This window comes from Rosa chinensis, chromosome 5 (assembly GCF_002994745.2).
Source record: "Rosa chinensis cultivar Old Blush chromosome 5, RchiOBHm-V2, whole genome shotgun sequence".
In the NCBI taxonomy this organism is placed as follows: domain Eukaryota; kingdom Viridiplantae; phylum Streptophyta; class Magnoliopsida; order Rosales; family Rosaceae; genus Rosa; species Rosa chinensis.
In genome coordinates this window covers 40,642,657-40,665,377 of record NC_037092.1, presented here as the reverse complement: position 1 = coordinate 40,665,377, position 22,721 = coordinate 40,642,657, and the positions used below count along the sequence as shown (strand labels likewise).

The 22,721-nt window shown below is 38.4% G+C and overlaps 2 protein-coding genes across 10 annotated transcripts; both read right to left on the bottom strand.

The window, feature by feature from the left end:
• Positions 1–793: 793 nt before the first annotated feature.
• On the bottom strand, positions 794–6,386 carry LOC112166826 (factor of DNA methylation 4). 9 transcript variants are annotated; one of them, XM_040505420.1, is made up of 11 exons: positions 5,920–6,386; positions 5,751–5,788; positions 5,249–5,320; positions 5,034–5,144; positions 4,421–4,486; positions 4,106–4,336; positions 3,864–3,942; positions 1,771–1,868; positions 1,576–1,673; positions 1,269–1,340; positions 799–1,114 (listed from the first exon to the last, which is right to left on the bottom strand). In XM_040505420.1, exons 1-7 carry the CDS (start codon positions 6,218–6,220, stop codon positions 3,910–3,912), a joined length of 852 nt encoding a protein of 283 aa, XP_040361354.1. In that variant the 5' UTR covers positions 6,221–6,386; the 3' UTR covers positions 799–1,114; positions 1,269–1,340; positions 1,576–1,673; positions 1,771–1,868; positions 3,864–3,909. The 9 variants fall into 9 exon arrangements, with proteins under 9 accessions (XP_040361348.1, XP_040361354.1, XP_024159516.1 ...); XM_024303748.2 differs by lacking the exon at positions 3,864–3,942 and having other exon boundaries at positions 1,538–1,673; XM_040505419.1 differs by lacking the exon at positions 3,864–3,942 and having other exon boundaries at positions 800–1,114; positions 1,538–1,616.
• Positions 6,387–8,674: 2,288 nt separating this feature from the next.
• Positions 8,675–20,940, bottom strand: LOC112203817. The gene is made up of 3 exons (XM_024344732.1): positions 18,667–20,940; positions 8,896–8,949; positions 8,675–8,773 (listed from the first exon to the last, which is right to left on the bottom strand). Exons 1-3 carry the CDS (start codon positions 20,938–20,940, stop codon positions 8,675–8,677), a joined length of 2,427 nt encoding a protein of 808 aa, XP_024200500.1.
• Positions 20,941–22,721: the final 1,781 nt, after the last annotated feature.

Genomic DNA, 22,721 nt, shown 5'->3' with positions numbered 1-22,721 from the left:
GAGTAGAAGAAAACAGAGGGAAGAAAGTGAAGAAGAAGATAATTATGAAGAAGAAGTAGAAGTTCCAGTCAAGAAGAAAAAGGTTATGAAGAAGAGTAGTGAGTATAGAAGAAATTTTATAAATTTGTTTATTGCTTAAGATGCAAGTCACTAACTAGTTTGTTGGCCACATAAAACTTCAAGTTAGTGAATTTGAACAGTATAACAATAAAGTAACATTTTAACGTGTTGTATACTTACGAGGCTTCTTCCTGTGAAAATGAGAAGATTATCATTGACTTTGATAGTTACATAATCATTGACATGGTCAGTGACATGTTCATTACTATGACATGGCCAGTGACTTGAGGTTAAGTGGTTAACAGTTTTACCTGGCCAATGACTTGGATATATCAGTGATCAGAAAATTTCAAAATATGTTAGTGACATGTAATGTGACTTGGTTAGTGACGTGTATAATAATGGCATGGTCAGTGATATGCAATGTGATCTAGCCAGTGATATGTGATTGACAGTAACTTAGCTACTAACTTGTGATCAACATTGGACGTGACCAGTGACCTAGCAAGTGACTTGACCAGTGACTCAGTCAATGCAATTAACATACTCTTACTAACTGCTGCAGAGCTGCTGAACGAACACCATAGGCGGCAGCTCCTGTAGAAAGCCCTCTTACAATCGAGGTCAACAATATGATGGAACCTCCTAACTTATGATCTCGCATTCTTCTGCCAACGGCCTTTACCGGAAACCAAGCAGACATCAAATTTATCTTCATTATCTGTTTAAACTCATCTTCAGATAATGCAGATATGCTCTTGCATCTCTCAAGATCAAGTACCACTTCCAACATACACATCGACATAAAATTGTCAAATCTTATTTCAAAGGTGAGTATGGGGAATACAGGACTAACAAACAATCATCAAAAGAACACCTATTTTACATTACACGATACAAATGCCTCTTACAGTGGAGATATAGAACCACTATGAGATGACGGCTAAGATAATACGCTTGGCTTTTGCCAGCCAATCACAGGATCTATTCGGTTCCAGCGGTCTTCCTCTTCAACGCATCAATATATGTCTGTAGCTAGTTCTTTTCTGCTCTACTGATAACAAAATAGAATTGGCACTTGTTAGAATTATATAGTTTACATGCCAATTCAAGTGCTGTAGTTCTAATAGTTGTTAAAAATTATGAGCAATGCCTCATCTTGTAGAAAATAATGACATGCAACTTTAAATTGATAGTTCTAAACTTACCTTGAAGAGTAGGTAACGGTAGACGAACCAACCAGTATATCCTAGCCCTACCAACTCCAGGACCTTCGGAAGCTGAGGCAGCAGAGAATCAATCAATTCAGAGTGCGTTGATTGATATTTAGCGTAAGAAAAACAAACGTTCAGAAAATCTATAATGCAGAATCAAATCAATTAAGTGTAAAGGCATTCATCATTTCTGATGAAATAAAATTGAAGAATCTAAAGCCTTGTGGTTTTTTAAGAAATAAAACTGAATAGACGGCACCAACAAGTATTGAAGACAGCCACACAGCGACGATTGCCCCACCTCCATACAGAAGTACTGTTGACTTGTTTTCAACTGCATGGCTTTGATGAAGAGAACATAAAGTTTATCATTCTTAAACCAACCATAGGTGTCACTCCCTTTAGAACAACAAACAGCAAAATCTAAGTACATAGAAAAGATTCAATGCAAAGGGAAACAAACTGCTTGCTATGAAGTAGTAAGCTTATTGTTTACCTTCTCCTTCAAGTATGATATCAGTTCACCAGTGTGAACAGAAGTGGATGTCTCTTCCGAAGATGATGCTCCGATCTGAAGGGAACGCCTCCGGGACTCTGAAAAACATAAATAAACTCAATAAGCTTATAGTCTCAATTCATTTGATGCATTCCATAAAAAAGAGAAGCAGACAGAAAAATAAGAAGTTAAGAACTCGACTCCAAAGTATTCAATGAATACTGAAGAGGACTCAATACTCATGAGCTAAACTTAGGAACTATAGAAACAACCAAATGAGCCAAGAAATTGGGATAATGACGTGTGATTACACTCCAAATCTTCTAATTATCATCTCAAGGTGAAGTCTTTTATTACATGCATGTGCTATAGAGTTGCACAAACAACAAGCAGAGTACATTTGCCGACTGTAGCTTTTGCACAGTACATGGGACTTAGGTCTCACATATTTCGATGGCATCATTCAACTTGGATGCCCTGGCACCATTTCCCACTCCAAAATATGAAAACTCTGATTGGCTAATTAACGTGAAAAGAAAGAAAATTAAGAGAGAAAAAAAATAGTCATTAGTTCATCCACTTTCAATGCACTATATCAGCAACAAACTCACAATTACTAAGTGCTAAGGCGCACACAGGTGTTGGAAAAGAAAGAAGGAAAAAAAAAAAAATCTTGCCACCTTCAGAGAGTCTGTCGAAAGTCGAAACTGATTTCACTAATGGAGCTAAAGATGAAATCTTGCAGGCGCATTATAAAGTATTGAACTTAATCAACTCAAATTCAGGAACAAACATTCACCTTCCTAGCTTCTTCATACCTTCATTATCTGTTTATTAAAGAACATCCACAAAATTCCTCCACTTACCCATTGCCTCTCTCATATAACATTTATGACATCCCACATAATAGTTGACATTCATATTCATCTGTCAAACTACTTTAGTTTCTAAAACCATCAAGAACAGGAGCAGAGCCAGCTACTTGAATTTGAATTCCACCCAGTTATCTAGAACAAGCTGATAAGCTCATTGAAACCCACCTAATTAATTCTCAAACAAATCCAATCCCCAAAACCATTTCCCACTCTCCCACATTTTTATCAGCTACCAAAAACAGCAACAAAAAAACACACACAACTTCACCAGCACAACATTCAAGAACAACCCACAAAACCCAACAAGACAAAAACCTCAGAAACCAAAAACACAACCTCAAAAATCTTGCTTCCAACTTCATTCCAACTAAACTACATCAACCTTAATCTCAGCACATAGAAATGCTCAAAACTGAATGGGAAGTAAAGAATGACACAAAAATTCATAGAAGAAGGCCTTTACATTTCTATTTACAAGATCGTTTCCAAGAGGCATCATTTTTACTACTGAATGTAAAAACATATGCAAGAGGGGAAACTGTTTGACCTTGTTGTCAATCAATTCAATTCTACATAGGCATTTTTGTTTTTCCAGCAAAACTGTGGTTTCTTCCAGTTTTGTCTTCTTCTTTTTTTGTAAACAAGCCTTCAAACAACTCATTACGAGCAGCAAACTCTTCAGATGAAAGCCCTTTAGGATATGTAGTGTGCCAGCTATGTATTGGGTATTTTGGATATGTAGTGTGCCAGCTATGTATTGGGAAGAAAGGGGAAGGCATTTTTGGATATGTAGTGTGCCAGCTATGTATTGGGTATTTTGGGTGGAACGAAATAGACGGATTCTTTTTTACCTGTTTTTTTTTTTTTTTTTTTTAGAACAAGTGTTTTGGATTTTATCTAATTTTTGCTCTCTTTAACCTGTGAGCAAATAGTAGCATTTATAAACCTCACTGCACAAACCCTAAGCAATCAGGAATTCTATACTAAATAGGTAAAATTGACAACTCAACTACACGTTCTTCCACTTCAATTTACTATCAAGTACTAAAATACCGTATCCGAGTGTAATCATCTTTCAATTTTCAGTCTTGAGTAGAATGTAGCACACTAAACATCAATTTCTCAAACAATTTTATGAAATGCACAATTACGAAGAAGCACGATAATAGATTTGATTCAAACAGTGGAGCTAGTAAAATATAAACGCAGATGCCTTACTTCTAGTTTCTTCGCCGCTTCGTGTTCTTAAGCACGTTCCATTGCTTTAGAATGTAAGCAACTCCCTCTTTAAGTGTTGCTTCCCAACAAAATCGATTATCAAAAATAGTGAATCAACAAATATGACTGAGAGACTAACTTATTCAAGGCATTCTGATTTTAATCATGCATTAGTTCCAATATATAGTGTAGGGAAATAGTTTATAAACTATATCGAAAACATGCTTAGAATATGAACATACATCAATTAACTCTTTACGGGCCCCCTGTAGCTCATCATTATTGCTCCTCTCCTTGAAAATCAGTGCATTGTAAAATTCTGACAGATCAGTAAGCTCCTGCTCCTTCTCCTTTAACATTTGTTCAAGTGCTTTAACATTCTTCTGGGCCTCAAAATCCTCATTCACTGCCTGTTTGGCTTGGAGCTGGTCTTTCAATTCAATTATTTCTGAGTGAAGCTTCTCATTTTCTCTCTGCAATTACCAATAAAGCGCAAGAAATATCAGAGATTTATTCATCCAAATCTCAAGGTTCCGAAAAGAAAATAGACTACAAACCTTTCTCTTTTCTGCAAGCGCTATCAGATTTTCTGCTTTCTTCTGCTCTGATTCTTCTCTCTCATTCTTACATAAATAACCACAGTATTAGCTCATATCAAATAACATATGCCGAGAATATAAGCCAATCATATTGTGGCCTTTAGATTACCCAAAGGAGAGAACTAAACAAATAAAAGATAAGAAAAATGATGTATACTTAAACTAGAAAACAAAGTAGAGCATTACTAAAAATGGAACTTGAAAATGAGGTTGACGTTGCATCACCCCATGGTACCCTCTCACTAACTCAATCTAAATCCTACTAGAACAATTTTTTCTGATTCATTATATCTTCATCGAATATCAGATAAGTGGACAAGAATAAAGTTGGAGGAAACTTCATTGGTTTTTTATTTCTTTCACGTCATTTCTCCCAGTTACCATTCTCTCCTCCCTCTGAAAATTTGATTCCCAATGAAGGCACACAATAGTCCACAAACTATATTCCAAATCAGAGTGCGTATGAACGAATATCATATACAAGCCGGAAATATATGTGAGTTGTAAAACCATTATAACAGTCCAATAGAGTCTAAGTTGATCGATATTAACATTTCAACAGTATGATTACCATATGCTGTAGCTCCTTGCAGCAGTGCTCCAGCTCATTCTTTTTCATATCAATCTGATTCTCCAATTCAATGTTCTTTAGTTGAAGCTGATGCTTTTCTCTCTGCCATAGCTGGTCAATCATGAAAAATACAAATTAATCTCAAAGTTTCATGTACACACGTGATTGCTCCAACCAACCAAATTACCAAGTAAAAGAAAACAAGTACAGCAAACCTTTCTCTCTTCTGCCAACATTAGCTCCAGTTCATAAGTGTCCTTCTTTCCCTCTGTGCTAGTTGTCTCATTCTGAAAGAGAGGCTACATTAGCTCCTAGCATGTCAACAAAACAAGTTCTGAACACTAGAGAAATAAACAACCAAAAAGTTATTTTGCAAAGGCAGAGATGCTAATTAATCAAGACAAGTATCAGAATTAAGGAGCAAATAGTAACGGCACCAACGAATGCCTATGCACCCAATGATCAAGACAGTGTTTTCTGAAGCTCAACCTCTTTCTCAAGATACTTCTTTTCAGCTTCAGATTTCAAGAAGCCTTATCCTATTCTGAGAATGCCTTTTCAAAGTAGCCATGTACATTATTGCAAAACTTTCTATTTAAACAACACATAACATGAAAAGATAAACATTTCCAATTTTACAACTTCATGACTCAGAAATTTTTAACCTTTCTTCAGGAACAGAATCAGAAATATCAACCTTAAAAAACAGAGACTCACCCATATCTCTTTCTCCTTGTATGTGAGATACGGCAAACCTGATACACAGACACGAAATCAGAACTACAAGAGACCCAACAATAGAAACTTAACATAAAACTAGAAACAGTGAATACTACTAAAATCAAAATTCAACTAAAGAGACCCAGAGCCTGTAAAACCTTGTTACCTGGTGATGAAGGTGGAGCTATATGAGAAGGCTGAGCCGGGAAAGAGAAACACTTGGTGCGTTTGGGCTGGGGTGGTTGTGGGTTTTCATCGAAGTAATCTAAGGCCAACCCAGCAGCACAGCACTCGGCTTCTTTCTTAGAGGTCAGCATAGTTTTAGTGTTGAAGGTGAAGCCATGGACGAGCACAGAGGCTGAGAAGCGAGGTCGGTGAGGTGGGCCTTGCTGGTTGCTGCTGTACTTGGGGAAGGTCCAACCTCTGGCTTGGCACATCTCCTGAAGCTTGGATTTGTTCAAGTTCATGGTGATTCTTAATTTGGAGGTGCTAAGGCAATGTGGGTTCTTTTGTTGCTTTTGAGCTTGTTGCTGAAATGGAAATGCTAACCAGAATTGAGGGTGAGAGGTTTTGGTGATCAGGGATTAGGCTTGGTAGGGGAGCAGTTACCTGTCTACGAGCCCAGCTGCCTGTTTTTTTCTGTGTTCCGTCTTTCTTTTAGAGGTATAAAAACAAATTTGATCAAAATAAAAACCCAGACAAAATATTTGTTTTTTTTTTTCATGAGAAGGACAAATGTTTTTTGTAATTGTCTCTTTTATGCAATGAAAAATTAGCGCTTTATTTATTTCCCTAGCTACTTTTTCATTGTTGAGATCGAAATAAATCAAACAATACAACAACCCTGAACAGACTTAATTTTTTTATTTGAGCAGTTAATTTAGTTCTCATTAATTTTCAGGTAGTGAAATCATATTGTCATCGACCTATTACTACAAGAATTTTGACATCTTCGATTTTATAAATATTGTGAAATATCCTTAGTGGATCGGAGGAAATCAAATTTTAGCAACTTTTCAACTCCAAAGGGTAACCAAAACATAGTGAAATTTGTTTCTACCTTATTCGCTATAGTGCATCCATCGGGATTTCGGCTCTACCTCTAAATTTCTTTTCACATGTATCAGGAAAGGCTTTTGTTGAATTTCAAGGTTCGAGCCCTTTTTGAATGGAATTTTCTATGACAAGTGTTTTATGGGTTTCAACGTACTATTTAATTTCTTTCTTGCATTGCTTTGTTGCCTCTTGGTAATTTTCTTAAATTAGTCATAAGAGTAAGGGGAAAATTTCATGAATGGTACCCAACTAAGGCTCACTATGCATTTCAGTACATCAAGTTCCAAAATATAAACTTCGGTACATCAAATATGAAACCCGACCCAATATACGTACACGACGTTAATGACTCCGTCAGTCAGCATGCCATTACACACATAATGAAAGGCAAAATTGGCTTTTCATTTGTTAACGTGTTTCCTCTCTCTTCTGTTCAGAACCACTTTGAGGAGAGCGGAGCCGTGAGAATGGTGAAGGGAAAAACGGAGAGAAGAGAGAGAGAGAGAGAGAGAGAGTATCTGAGCTAACGATCGTATTTGGTTTTGGGTTCAGCCATTGCTTGATGGTGTGGTTTGTTCACTCTGAGAGACCAAACGGAAGTCTAATAATTCTGCTTAATAGCTACGCACAGCTTCTCACTCATTTGTGACTTGTTGTGAGAATTTGATGCGGAGAGTGAACAAGAATTGGGCTTTGCTATGCCACTTCCTCGACGACCCCGAGTGTGTGAAAAATCCAATTGGATTGGAACGCATAAATTTCCAAACACTAAGTTTCCAAAACAAGAACACTGAATTAAGAAGAATAAGACTGGGAGGACCTGATTGACGTTGGGAGAAGCAAACAAAGGATCAGTGCGATCAGATGTGTTGGCGGAGCAGGAGAAGAACGATGAGGACGAGGAGGCTTCGAAGTCGGTGGAGGATCTGGACGGCGAGGGCTCGATGACGAGGTGCTACTGCTACTGCGGCGTGACTTCACTAGGCCAAAAAAGCGAACAGACAACGGACCAAATTCGTTGTGTGATTTGGACGATTTCCGTTGTGTGATTAAAAATCACACAACGGTGGAAACCCATTGTGTGAATCACAAACAGTCAACACTTATTTGGTTAAAACCGTTGTGCCTTCTCTCGGCAGATGGCAGCCATAGTTGCCGCGCAGTCACGCTGCATATGTCATTGGCATCATTCACACAACGAAAGTTGTTTCCGAGCCGTTGTATGAAAGGCAATCAGACAACAACATTTTATTTTATCTGTTGTATGAGTTATCCTCACACTTCACTTTTGAAAATTTTATTGTTGTGTGTTAGTTTTAGATAACGTATTCTAGTTATTACAGTTGTGTGATTGTAAATCAGATAACGTATATTTGTTAGAACCGTTGCATGTTATATAAGGATTCATTGTGTGAACATCCAAATTGTTACTTCAGACAACATTATTAACATTAGAAATTATGTTGTGTGATAATCGTCTTTTCTGGATTGTGTGCATTGATAATAATGCTCCATTTTACCTAATGAACAGTGACTAATTGTAAAGAAAAGACACCGGAATCTATGAAATAAGTAATCCAACTCATACTATTTGAAGAAAAGCATTCAAACTTTAAAAAGGAGGATTTCCCAATCATCCAAGCCAACATTGAAAGAAGAAAAGCATTCAAATGCATGCCCATTTACTTGGGACATCAAAAGCTGATACAAATACAAACTATTTGTTACAAAACATGCCACACAGTGCATGAATATTGTACCAACAGAGAAGCACAAAATTGATGCTTTCCTTCAGCAACAACCTACTTCCTCTTATGTTTTCCTTTAGCTCCTACACATACGCCTTCACGACATACTTTGCCCATTCATTTCTCATCATATCTATGTCTGCTTGGGTATATTGACTGTTGCCTCTCCTCTCCCATTGCTTGGATATTTAAATGGAAAACGCATGCAGCTCCAACCTACACAATAGATTGATTCAGTTATTCACCGTTTCAATTATAATCCAAGCAATGAAAGAATGCACAAACTAATATCCACAACTATTTGCAGTTTCCTTACCTCATCATCTATAGTATCAAACAATAACTAAGGAAAGTGAATTAAGCTTGTTATTTTCTTCAATGCTACTTTTTACCTTATATTTAGACACCAAACATGTTGTAATTTTAGGTATTATAAATGAAACAAAGGCTTAGAATTTAGCCAGCCATCAACCATTGTAGAATCAAAAATCGAGAGAATACATTGCATACCAATGTTTGACATACTAAAAGATTGCATATTTGTAATCAAATATACCATATACACCCAGAACTCCAAATGCATCCCAATCATTCATTATTAGGACAATTCGACAGATTACAAACCAAAAAAAAACCCAAAAAAAAGCTACAACTGCATGTGCCTCCCAGATATGCTCAACTACTTGTAAATCAATAATCACATTTAATTTAAATTTCAAGGATAGCAATATCATGCATTGCCCAAATCAAAATAGACCCATTCATGCTCCTCCCCCATTATTACAAGTCTGTCTCAGATCTCTACATGTCCATTTGAATAAGAATTTCAGCAAACTATGGACCTCACGAGGCCAAATCATTGATGTGCATTTGTTCATATATAAATGGATATATACAATTATATATATGTACACTTAATTATAGATATAGAAATACATGGAGATATTCAATAAACCAAGATCAGTAATTGAAAAGCAAACACCAACTAAGATGAAGATCACTTAAACGTAACGTAGACTAAGCAAACTCCACCCAAATGCCCACCAATCTTTCGGCTTAAGACAAATATATCAATTCCATTAGTACTCAGTGTTAACTCCCAGATTTGATTACCAAACTGCCCAAAATGGGATTCTTTTGAAACCCTTAAAATGATAGGAATCCTCTTAAGACACTTACTTCTGCCACTCAAACCCAGATGGGTTGAACAAATAGGGAGCAAAAACCCAAGAAAGTGCCATCAACCAACTGGTCATTGTAAGAAGAATGTATGATAGAGCACTGCCATCATCATATCCATAAGCAAGGTACACTATCAACAAAAGAACTACTTCCAACCCGCAAACTAGAAGGAAAATAAATGATCAGTACACATACAAAAGCTCCAAATCAATTTTCTTTTATAGGAAGCACATATTTCTTTGCTAACAAAGAAAAATATGGATTATATCTTTTTTTTTTAATGCATTATCTCTTGATATATCACTAAACTGCACATGATAATTGATCATGTCTATGTTGTGAAACAACATTGCTGGGAGATTATACTTGAATAAACGTGAAAGTAAAAAATTAGAAATATCCCAACATATCTGCCAAATTTTATTACTTCCCAACCTTCCCAGATGCTATAGCAATATAGAATTTCATAATTCACCATTATATAGTGCAACTTGTCAAAAAGAGAAGAGCGAAGAGAAAGAACAGGAATCACACTCTTGGACAAAATGACTGCAGAAGTAAAGCCTGTAATTCTCTGTAAACTTAGTGTGCCGGACTGCAAATCCCTTGCCAATTGCTTGATGGTATTAAAAAAAATAAGCACAAGCCCAATTGATGAAAATCCCAAACTGAAAACAAAACCACTCAAGAGCAATCAAATCAAAAGTACTTGCCCTCTGTGTGTTTCCTCAGATACTACATCTAAAAAGACATGACTATGCCCTCAGATTCAGCTAATTCAGCTACTTTGCTCAACAAATAGAATAACTTATTTTCATTCCTTGTGACTCCTAATGGGTTTCCACCATAAAAATGTGCAAAAGGAACAAACTTAATCCTTAGATTTAGCTACTTTGATCTTCATATACACAAGCAAATTAACTTATTTGCATTGCTAGTGAATCCTAATGGGTTTTCTCCACAAATCTATGCACATATTCATAACACGAAAGTAAAAAGGTAAAAGACCTGGGAAAAAAAATTACCTTATGAGGTGACTTGGGGACCTTTCTGGGAGGCTTGGGATGGGTACACGTACCCAAGGCCTACATGTCTTTCCCTACTTCCATAGTTCCATATTTAATCCCGTTTGTTCGCTGCTGCATTATAATATCAATGTGCAGCTACTTGGCTCTGACTCTCTGACCAAGAAAAACATGAACATGTTAAAAAATTAAACAAATCGATGCAATCTTGAATTTTAGTTGGTGTATATATATATATACTCCTAAATATCTCTTTTTTCACCAAACTTCTATTTGTGGTAGTTATGGACTTCACTGCACAAACACAATTCATTGCCAAATAAGCAATTACACCAACAAAGAAACCCACAATTGAAACCAAGACACTGGAAACTTAAACTACTTAAAAAGAAACAATCAATCAACTCCCTATTACAAAACAATAATCATATTACCAATCAACATAAACAAAAGAATCGCAACCCATATAACAAACACAACCCAGAATTGCAAATTTACAGCTACAAACCTTGGTGGCTTGTTGCTTCCTTGAAGCCTTTCCTCAAGTTGACTTATAAGTAGTTTGCTTAGTACAGGTCATCTGAAACACATAATCAAATTCGCTTTAACATAGATCATCAACAAATTACAAGTCCAAGCCATATCAAGAACAGATCTGAACCATACCACAATAAACAATTACCGAAACGCTCAATAACCCAGTATTCTCCCTCGTCCTCACCTCACACCCCTCTATCACAACATCGTCCTCCTCACACCTCCTTCTCTTTAGTCATAACCAGCCTCCGCTTCTCTCTCTCCTCCGTGTTCGCGAACAGTGGCCTCCGCTGGTTGTTGCGATAGTCGCTGAGATCGGCCTCAAAGCCTCTCTTCTTCCCAATACCCTGAACTAGTAAATCGAAGAATCTCTTCTTCTTTTTTTTCAGTATGAAGAACCCTAATCTCAAGTCGAGATACTGGAGAAAGGAGAATTACACACCTCTTAAAGTTTGAAAATCGGAAATCGAAGAAAAGAGAGGGTTAGGGTTGCAACTCAGAGAATCGCAGAGAGGGAAGTGAAATGAGAGAGAGGGGAAGTGTGGAAGTTTTTAGCTGAAAACTCTCTGAGGCCAAAGTGGGAGTGAGAGATGGAAGGCTCGGGATTTTGCTCGAAGTGAAGAAAGGCTCGGGGTTTTGCTCCTAGACTTGAAAAACAAAAGTGTGTGTACTGGTGCCCTCAAGTTGTATAAGGCACCACGCATGAATTTTTTTTTTTAATTACTCAGACAACATATAGAGTTATATATGTTGTTGAAGTGTAGCAAAGCTAAGGGAACAAAGATGGAAATTTCCCGCCTGTGCAATCAAAATTTCAGTTTTGGCGCTGAGGTCAGACATTTCTCAATCACACAACAGAAATAGTTCATTGTGTTGTAGGAACTTGTAAGCATAACAAACCATTGAAGCCAAATTTACTCGTTTTGGGGAGAGAATGAATGCCATTTTGGAGACTTCTCCAAATTTTGCCACTCACTTGCACAACGGCACATTAAAAACCATTGTATGATGATTTGCAAGTACACTCCTACAACACAAGTAACTAAACTGTTGTACAATTTAGTGGCATCTAGGGTACAATTTGGAGCCAAATTTGAGTCCATCTAGGAGGGAAATCCGCCGCATTTTTTTTTTATTCACACAACAGATTATTCTTGTAACCGTTGTGCAATGACCTTCTAAAAAAAATTCAGAATTTTAACCACCTTATACAACATAAGTTTAGTAAACATGTTGTGTAATTCACTTTGCCACATCACACAACGATTTTTTTTTTTCGTTGTGTAAAAAGTGTTGTATGTTAAGGTTATTGGCCTAGTGCTTCGATCCTGTCCAGGGAGGCAGAGGCCATGGCCATGGCTATGGCCTATCGGGTCGAGAGAGTCTGAAAGCGAGAGAAGGAGGGGAGAGAGGGAAGGAAAGAGGTTCAGTCGGAGTTTGGTGGTGGAGTTAGAGTGAAGGAAGCTTCTAGAGCCAAGACTCCTCTTTTGTAGCCGAGTAGTGGTCCACTGCTAATGGTAGCATCGGATCCCGGAACCTGCTTCAGATTTCCAATTGAGGGAGAGAGAGAGAGGGAGCTGGGTGCCCAGAACAAAAGAAGAGAGATAGCTGGGTGCTCATAGTAAAAAATGTGAAGAGACCGTTTTACCCCTTAAAATACGACAGCTGACACTAAACTAACGGCGTCATTGATGTCGTGTATGTATACTGGGTTAATTTTGAAACCTCATGTACTAAAGTTTATATTTTGGAACTTGGTGTACTGAAATTAATAGTGGGCCATACTTCAAGTACTATTCATGAATTTTTCCCTTAGAGTAAGTTACTTTCTAAAAAAATTAATGCGGGCTAACCATTTCTTTGCTATTATTATTTCTTAGGTCCCAAAGGAGATCACTTGTCTCCAAAGAGCGCCCAGTCAATCATGTTTCTTTATTTTTTAATTGTATTATGAAATTACTCATGTTTAGTTAAAATGAAATACTCAAAATACATCTTGCATGGACACTGATTAGTTGCGCGTACCACCACGTGGCACACCTGCTCTACCTAAAAATTGCCTGTCCCATTCTGTGCCATCCACTAATATCTCGACAAGTATCATCTCAATTAACTAAAGCTAACTCTGTTAGCAAAAAAAAAAAAAATCAATAAACAAGAAAAGTACGGGGATCTATATGAGACTTCACTAGAATCCAGTCACTAGTCGTCAGAATCCCGTCGCTGGTCACCTGACTTCTCTGAAAACCTCGCCAGAGGTCCCCGAAGAGGTTGTCGGAGATCTTTTGGTCACCTGAGACTTTTATTACCCCCCAAATAAACGTTTATTTCAACCTAATAAAAGTTTTTTTTTTCTTGGGCAGCAATAAACATTTATTAGGAGTAATAAAAGTTTATAAGGGAGTATGGGGACTAATTTCCCTAAAATTAGATAAATAAAAATTTGATTGTGGTAAAAAATACGGAGGTTACAGCAATTCAAATTGTTTTGTTGGGAGTCAATAAACATTAATTGGGAGGCAATACCCTAATAAAAATTTAATTCAGAGTCAATAATCAGTTAAATATATCACTGGCGAAATTTGACATATTCCATAATCCACATTTGCATAAATGTACAAAAAGCCTTACTATTCGCAAAATTCTTCACAAACCCAGATGTAACCAAGAAAGAATGATTGAATTCCATATTGGATGTGGATCAGATGATCTCTTGCATGAAAGATTATACCAAATAGAGTGTTACGTCCCGAACCTAAATTTACTGGTTTACTAGTCATTTAGACGGTAAACGACAATTACTTTCACTTTTTACTCTGTTTCGATACTTTTAGTGGCCCTAAAAGTTGACTTTTTGTTTGAATCAGAATTTGAGAAAATTTCCTTCATAAAAGTCGTAGAGGACGTTAAACCGAGTCCGTGCATATATGATACGTAAAAATCGGAGTTCATATGCAAAAGTTATAGCTAAAATATTAAAGTTACTGTTTATGGTAACTTCCTATATATAGGAAAAGTTACCTAAGTAAGTTTCTATTACCGTCGATCTCTCTCTCCTCCCTCTCTCTCTCCCCGATTCTCTCTCCCTCTCTGACCTCTTCACTTTCTTCAGGCCATAATTCCTTCATCCGGCTACGGATTTTGTTAGGACCCCAATTTCCTATTAGGCTTACTATGACTACCCAGCCCATCCTTATGGCCCATTATTGATTTATGCAAGCTGACAATGTCGTTTTGGTCTAGAGATGAGTTGACTCTGTGGAACTATATAGCTCAATTTCTCGTTCTGTATTCGAAAGCTTGAAATGAATGAAGTTTAGTTTTACTTTTCTCTGCAATTTCCATTTCTTATTAGTTTAGGGTCCTATTATGTGGTATCAGAGCCCATCGATTGGGCCGATGGGGCAAGGGGTACCGGAGCTGTCGGTTGCTGCGAGGCAATATCGGGTTTCACCTAGTTTTTCACCGACGAGGACGGCGGTGTTGGACGACAGTTTTGCTCAACCTACTGGTACATACACTGGTTTCTCTCTCTATTCGCATTCATATACACCACATATTCCACCACCGCAATAGTACCTACCATCACAATCGTTTACCCAAAATCCTCAATTTCCATCAGCCCATACTCACCATTCACTTGATTCTACCCCAAAATCCCGGGATCTATCCTTCGATTTCACAAAGCCATTCCTATGAACCATAAGTTACCGGTGTTAATTCACACTTCGTCCCGACCAAAACCGTGCCTACACCACCTAATTACCATTTTGCTCCTTCACCTCCCGTTTGTGAGCAACCACATACAAATTCATATTCAAATCCATTCTGTCCCATTCCCGCGTCCGGCCCTTCACGAATTTCTCTTCACACTGACCAGCTGCATAATTAGGAGGTCCCAATTGTTGAGTCTAGCTGCTACTCTCTCATACCTGAGCCTACGGTCAAGCTTAAGGAGGCTGAGAAACCACATTCACCACCACAAGGTTCCGACAAATCGCAAGAATCGGTGAAAAGTTTGATGGATACCTTCATATCTGAATTCAGGGAGGAGCTACGATTGTTAAGGGGTTCATTGCAATCTCCGACAAGCCAAGTTGATAACCCACTAAAGTTTGGCTCTCCACCGCCGTCGCCAACGCCCAAATTGATTCCGGCTGCAACTGAGGCTTCTTCATCACTTATTCCTGCTGATAATGGTATTATTCATAAAACCCATGTGGATAGTGGCTTGAATTTATCTCACACTGATGTGATATTAGGATTTAATGATAATACTAGTACGGATCATATTGTGGGTTTTGTGTTTGCCATTGATGAGAATTTAGAAACTGGGGAGGGAGAGAGTTCTAATAATCGGGTTGAGGTAAATAGTGGAGATGGTAGAGAGTTCAATGAGCTTGAGAGTGTTAGTGCTAAGCAGGATGATTTGGGATTGAGTTTGTGCGAGGAGAGGAGAGAATGTAGCGCTGATAAAAGTGGAAACGGGATATTGGAGAATGAAATTGAGTATGATCAGAACCGTTCGACTCCAAATTTGAATATTGGCTTTAGCAACACCAACACCTTTAATCAACCAGAGTTAGGCAACACAAGTGGCCTCGTTGGTTTAGCAGGCATTTCTGGTCAGAGCAACTTTGGACAATGGTCTGTAGCTCAAGGCTTTGCAGCTGTATAACCAATACATGCTACAAGCCCAATTGGAACGCTTATTGTGATGCCTTAGATGTCAATTGCTCGTGTGGGAACTGCACCATCAATTCAATATGGATTTTCAAGCATGCCTGTCATACCTGCCACTAGGTTAAATAGTTGTAAGTCTCAGTTAAGTACCATGCAGATGACTGCTTGTATGGTGAAGAACAAACATTTTGGGAGTAAAATTGGTAGAAATGATGAGCCTGCACTTCTAGGTTCTTTATTACAACTATAGGAATCCGTTGAATCAGTGAGCTCGCTACCGTCAATTCATACTTCTTCAGGACCAGTTCAGCTAAGGTCTCTAATGGGAAATTAAGTCAGACCCAGATCTCTAACTCTACCACTTGACACCAGAAACAAGATGCTTAAAGAACTCACACGTATTTGCAGCCAAAGCCACATTTTCTTATATCATATAACTCAATGATCTAAAGTCTTACAAGCAGCAACATAAATAGTGATGAAAACCTAGCCTAATCTGGAAAGTAATAATAAAATATATGAGACTTAAATGTTTGATACAAAACGTCTTTAAGGAAAAGAATCATAATGAAACTAGGATGATTATTTCCTAATGTAATCATGCAAATAAGCAGGAGGTTGTCCTTGAATTGTCCTCTTGGACCTTCCTTCCTCTAAGTTGGAGGATACACCCGTATCAGGCACCCCAGGTTGGACAGGACTCGCCCTCGAGTCCACAGTAGTAGATTCATTCTCACCATGATAGACTTGCAAATTAGCAACATTAAAAGTAGGAGACACTCCAATATCATCAGGGAGTTCAAGAACATAAGCATTGTTACCAACTCGTTTGAGAACCTTGTATGGTCCCCTTCCTCTGTCATGTAGTTTACCACACTTCCCACGTGGAAACCTCTCCTTGCTCAAGTTGATCCAAACCAGGTCACCCTCTTTGAACTCAACATAACGACGATGCTTGTCAGCAACCTCCTTGTATTTCTGATTACTCTCAACAAGTCTTCTCCACACTTGTTCATGTAACTTCTGAATATGGTCTGCCATATCTTTGGCATCACCGCTGAATCGATTCGTGATAGGTAATGGAATTAAATCCAAAGGCCCATTGGGGTTGCTACCGTATACAGCTTCGAAAGGACTGATATTCATAGTACTGTGCTTGGAGCTATTGTAAGCAAATTCAGCTTGCGGAAGGAACTCAACCCAACTTGCTTTGTTATGCCGAACTAGTGCTCTCAATAAGTTTCCCAAGCTTTGATTCACCACTTCTGTCTGCCCGTCGGTTTGAGGGTGATGAGCAGTACTAAAATGAAGCTTTGTACCCAACTTTCTCCACAAGGTTCGCCAAAAGTGTCCCACAAACTTGCTATCTCTATCAGATGTGATAGTACGAGGAACTCCATGCAGCCTTACAATGTCACAAAAGTAGATATTGGCAATATTACTAGCATCCATTGTCTTTTTGCAAGGTATAAAATGTGCCATTTTGGAAAACCTATCCACCACTACAAAAATAGAATCAAACCCCTGTTTTGTCCTTGGTAATCCTACCACAAAATCCATGCTAACTTCTTCCCAGGGAGCTTTTGGTTCTGGGAGGGGTGTGTACAACCCTGTGTTTTGACTTCTACTTTTAGCTAGGTGGCATATACGACAACGTTGTACATACCTCAGTACATCTCTTTGCAACCTGGGCCAAAAGAATTTCTCCTCAATTAATGACAGAGTTTTAGTCTTCCCAAAATGTCCACCAAGACCACCTCCATGCACTTCTTCAATGATCCAGAGTCGTAGTGAACAGTTAGGGACACATAACCTGCTACTCTTGAATAAGAAACCATCTTGAATATGGAAATCTTTGATAGAGTTCTTCTCCTTGCACTCATTCCATGTCTCACAAAAATCTACATCTTCTTGATATAACGTCTTTAAGTAATCAAAGTTGTCAACTCGTACTTCCATCACAAATAGAAGTGCTCCACGCCTACTCAAGGCATCAGCCACCCTATTTTGCACCCCAGCCTTATGCTTGATCACGAAGTTGTATTCTTGTAGCTCTTCGACCCATCTGGCATGGCGCCTATTAAGTTTTTGTTGTCCATTGAGGAACTTGAGGGCTTCATGATCAGAGTAGAGAACAAATTCTTTGAAGATAATATATTGCCTCCAATACCGAAGAGATTGAACAATGGCATAAAATTCAACGTCATATGTGGAATACCTCTGCCTGGTGTCATTTAATTTCTCACTGAAGAAAGCTATGGGCTTTCCTTCTTGGCTCAAGACAGCTCCAATACCATTCTTGGACGCATCACAATCAACCTCAAAAACCTTATCATAATCAGGTAAAGCCAAGACAGGGGCTTTGGTCATAGCTTCTTTTATTGCATGGAAACTCTTATTAGCCTCTTCAATCCATTTGAATACATTAGAACGTAGACAATTAGTCATTGGAGCAATAATGGAGCTAAAATTGTGAATAAACCGCCGATAAAAAGAAGCTAGGCCGTGAAAGCTTCTAATATCATGGATGGATTTTGGTGTTGGCCACTCTAAAATTGTTGCAATTTTGTTTGAGTCCACTTTGATTCCTTCAGCAGAAATAACATATCCCAAGAAAACTAAGCTTTCAGTTAAAAACTCACACTTCTTCAAATTGGCATATAGCTTCTGCACCCTCAATACTTCAAAAATCTCTTGTAGGTGCTTCAAGTGTTCTGCTTCATTAAGACTATACACAAGAATATCGTCGAAATAAACAACCACGAATTTTCCAATAAAAGGGCGAAATACCTGATTCATGAGTCGCATGAATGTGCTAGGGGCATTCGTTAACCTGAACAGCATTACAAGCCACTCAAACAGACCATCACGGGTCTTGAAAGCAGTCTTCCATTCATCTCCAGGCCTTATCCTTATCTGATGGTACCCACTTCGTAAATCAATTTTTGAAAATACCTTAGCTCCAGATAAGTGGTCAAGCATATCATCCAAGCGTGGGATTGGAAACCTATACTTTACTGTTATCTTATTTATTGCTCTACTGTCAATACACATACGCCAGGTCCCATCCTTCTTAGGTGTGAGTAATGCTGGTACTGCACACGGACTCATACTTTCCCGGATCACTCCTTTCTGTAGCAACTCAATTACTTGCCTATTGAGCTCTTCATATTCTTGTGGACTCATGCGGAAGTGAGGCCTGTTTGGCGAACTTGAACCTGGTACGAGATCAATGTGGTGTTGTATGTCACGCATAGGTGGTAGCCCAGAAGGTAACTCCTCAGGAATGACTTCACTATATTCCTCCAGCAAAGGTGCTAACACCTTGGAATAACTAAAATCATCAGTACCCACTTCTTTCACCATCAACATATACAATTCCCCACTCTCTTTGGATTCAGTTAAAAACTTCTTTGTGGAGAGAAAACTGCAGCTCTCTGCTTTGGATGATTTTGGTTTGTAGTCTGCTCTAGATGGACCCAAAATAATTTTCTTTCCATCCTGCAAGAAAGAGTAGGTGTTTTGGTACCCGTCATGGTGAGCTCTCCTATCAAATTGCCAAGGACGGCCTAATAAGAGATGGCAAGCATCCATTGGTGCTACATCACACCATTGTGAGTCTTGGTAGTTTTTTCCAATAGAGAATGATACCAAACAACGTTGGTTGACAACTACATCACTACCTTTTTTGAACCACTGCAGCTTATAGGATATTGGTTTCCTTTCTGTTTGCAAGTTCAACTTGTCTACCATCTCTTGTGCCACAATGTTTTCACAACTCCCCCCATCAATGATAACTTGACACACCTTACCATTGGAAGTGCACTTTGTATGAAATATATTATGTCTTTTCCAATCTGGGTGCTCTTCTATTTTTGATGCATTCATGGTTCTTCTTATCACAAGTGACTCACCTTGATCACTACAGGTAACTTCTTCGTCATTATAATAATGACAATCATCAGATATCATTAGTTCACCATGTCTTGCTTCACTTGTTTCTCCTATTTCCTCAACCAAGTTCACCACCCGCCGATTAGGACATTCAGATGCTATATGTCCCAACCCCGAATAGTTGAAACACTTCTTAGGCTTGCCACCCTCCTTGAGATTGGTGCGGTTGTTCTGGAATTCAATCTTTTGTTCTCCGTTTTTATCAGTCTCAGATGGTGCAACCCACTTGGCAGCAATTTGTTTGTGGTAGGAGTCCTCATTGCTAGGCCGCTTCTGACGTACTTTTAATTGTTTCTCCACCTCACTAGCCAATTTATAAACATCATTGTAACTCCAATATTGTTGTAAAACCACCACATCATGAATTTCTTTTCGTAACCCTCCAAGATATCTTGCAATTAACTGCTCCTCTTCCTCTATCACCCCACATCTTGTAGTCAAGAGATCGAACTCCTCTGTGAACTCATCAACTGTTCTCGACCCCTGCCTTATGTTGTGAAGTTTCATAAAGTTGTTTTGAGTATAGTTTTCTGGTAAAAATCTTTTTCGCAATTCTTTCTTCATCTTTTCCCAATTCTTGATCTTCGGCTTTCCTAGGCGTTCACGGCGAGATCGCAAGGATTCCCACCAAGCAGAGGCCTTGTGTGTCAATTTGATTGCCACCATCTTCACCTTTCTTTCATCAAGAGTGTGCTTGTAATCAAAAATTCTTTCAATGGTGTTAAGCCAATCAATGAATTCATCTGGTCGCATTCTTCCTTCAAACTCAGGGAGGTCCTTCAAGTTTAAAGAATGGTGATCATGGTTATTACCATGCCTCCTATCACCATGAGAATGAACACTCTCCTCCCCGTCGGAACTCTCACCATCATCACGGCCTTGAGTTTCGATGCGAGCAAGGCGTTCACTAAGTTGTTCAATCAACCCCTTGATTTCCTCCATGTCGTTGGTATTGCCACGACCCTCCATCCGAAAACCTCCCCTACCACGTCTGTTAGCCATGGAAACCGTCTATCGATCCCACCAAACAAAATCCGGGCTCTGATACCAGATTAATGGGAAATTAAGTCAGACACAGATCTCTAACTCTACCACTTGACACCAGAAACAAGATGCTTAAAGAACTCACACGTATTTGCAGCCAAAGCCACGTTTTCTTATATCATATAACTCAATGATCTAAAGTCTTACAAGCAGCAACATAAATAGTGATGAAAACCTAGCCTAATCTGGAAAGTAATAATAAAATATATGAGACTTAAATGTTTGATACAAAACATCTTTAAGGAAAAGAATCATAATGAAACTAGGATGATTATTTCCTAATGTAATCATGCAAATAAGCAGGAGGTTGTCCTCTTGGACCTTCCTTCCTCTAAGTTGGAGGATACACCCGTATCAGTCTCCAACTAGAAGTCTTGTATCAGAGGAGAGAGATGTCGTCAAATAGAAGACTGGTGAACTTACAGAGCTTGATAATCTATCGACTAAGGTAGGCAATTACTTCTAGTATGCCTTGCCTAAGTGTTGTGGGTATGGAAAGGAAACTAGTGCATGTTCTGTGGTGAATGTTTTTAATGCAATGTGTGTAATGCTTAAGCATTACATTGAGAGTCCAAAGAAGATTAATCACTATGTTCTGCAACTATGCTTCTCTGGGTTTGATAAGAAGGTACGTGATAAAGGTAGTGGCCACACTAGCTTAACAGATGAATTTTCTATCCTGAATAGAAAGTTTGTAGAGAATATGAGGCTACTTGGCATTGATTTTCATGTAATGAAAGCTGTTGTTGTAGAAAATGCCAATGATCTTAATGCAGCTGTCAATGATGTGCTGAATGAGGTTCTCCTTTTCTTGAACAAGCATCCTGAAAGTCCTCCAAATGTTCAGTCTCCTAGCAGCCATTCAACTGCAGCTGAATCTGAAGAGCAGAGTAAAGAATTGATTCACCAGCAGGTAGATAAGGAAGTAGAGGTTGAACTATTTCAAGCAGCAGGATTCTCTGATGTTGTATCTAAAATCAGTGCTCATGAGGAAGAAGGAAAATATTCTTCATGGGTAAGGAAGTAGAGGTTGAGCTATTTCAAGCAGTAGGATTCTCTGATGTTGTATCTAAAATCAGTGCTCATGAGGAAGAAGGAATCTATTCTCCATGGGATGAAGAATATTTTCTAGAGGAAATTGTTAGTACGAGACCTAATTCAAGAAATATTGTGCAGCAATATGAATATTCAAATATTGGAGCTACTGAATTGATTTTATCAAATGGCATGAGAGTTGGCTATAAGAGTACAGACTTTGTTGATGATCAGGTTATCTTTACAAGTTTCTCATATGGGGGTTTGGCCATACTTGTTGAAAGAGAGTACTTTTCTTGCTTGCTGGGGCCAACTATTGCAGGAGAAATTGGTGTATATGGTTATAGACCTTCAACTTTGGTAGATAAGCTTGCGTGTAAGAGGGCCGAAGTCAGCACAAAGCTTGGAGTATACATGAGAATCTCTAATTACAATGCCAACAATACTGATCAAACAAATTTCACAAGTTGGTTGTGTGTTATCTGAGGTATTGTTCTTCTTCGGCTATCTCAATTGTTGCTACTCTTCTTCTTTCTGTGGCATTAGTTATGTGTGTTACTGCTTTTGGTGTGATGAAGACTATAGAAAAAGCACACATTGATGCAATTGTTGAGAAAGCTAAGAAGAGGCAACTTGATGTTATTTTGGGATTAGGTGAGGATAAGTCATTTTTTACAATATTGCTGCAACATGGAATTCCTATG

Excerpts from the sequence above, each read along its gene's own strand:
- LOC112203817 (XM_024344732.1), bottom strand. The coding sequence starts at position 20,940 with ATGGCTAACAGACGTGGTAGGGGAGGTTTTCGGATGGAGGGTCGTGGC. Across the intron at positions 8,950-18,666 it reads ACCTACAAGAGATTTTTGAA|GTAAAAAGTAGCATTGAAGA; the intron begins GTATTGAGGGTG and ends TCTAAATATAAG. Across the intron at positions 8,774-8,895 it reads ATTCACTTTCCTTAGTTATT|GTTGGAGCTGCATGCGTTTT; the intron begins GTTTGATACTAT and ends TCTATTGTGTAG.
- LOC112166826 (XM_040505414.1), bottom strand. The coding sequence starts at position 6,220 with ATGAACTTGAACAAATCCAAGCTTCAGGAGATGTGCCAAGCCAGAGGT. Across the intron at positions 5,789-5,919 it reads AGCTCCACCTTCATCACCAG|GTTTGCCGTATCTCACATAC; the intron begins GTAACAAGGTTT and ends TCTGTGTATCAG. Across the intron at positions 4,337-4,420 it reads CGCTTGCAGAAAAGAGAAAG|AGAGAAAATGAGAAGCTTCA; the intron begins GTTTGTAGTCTA and ends TGGTAATTGCAG.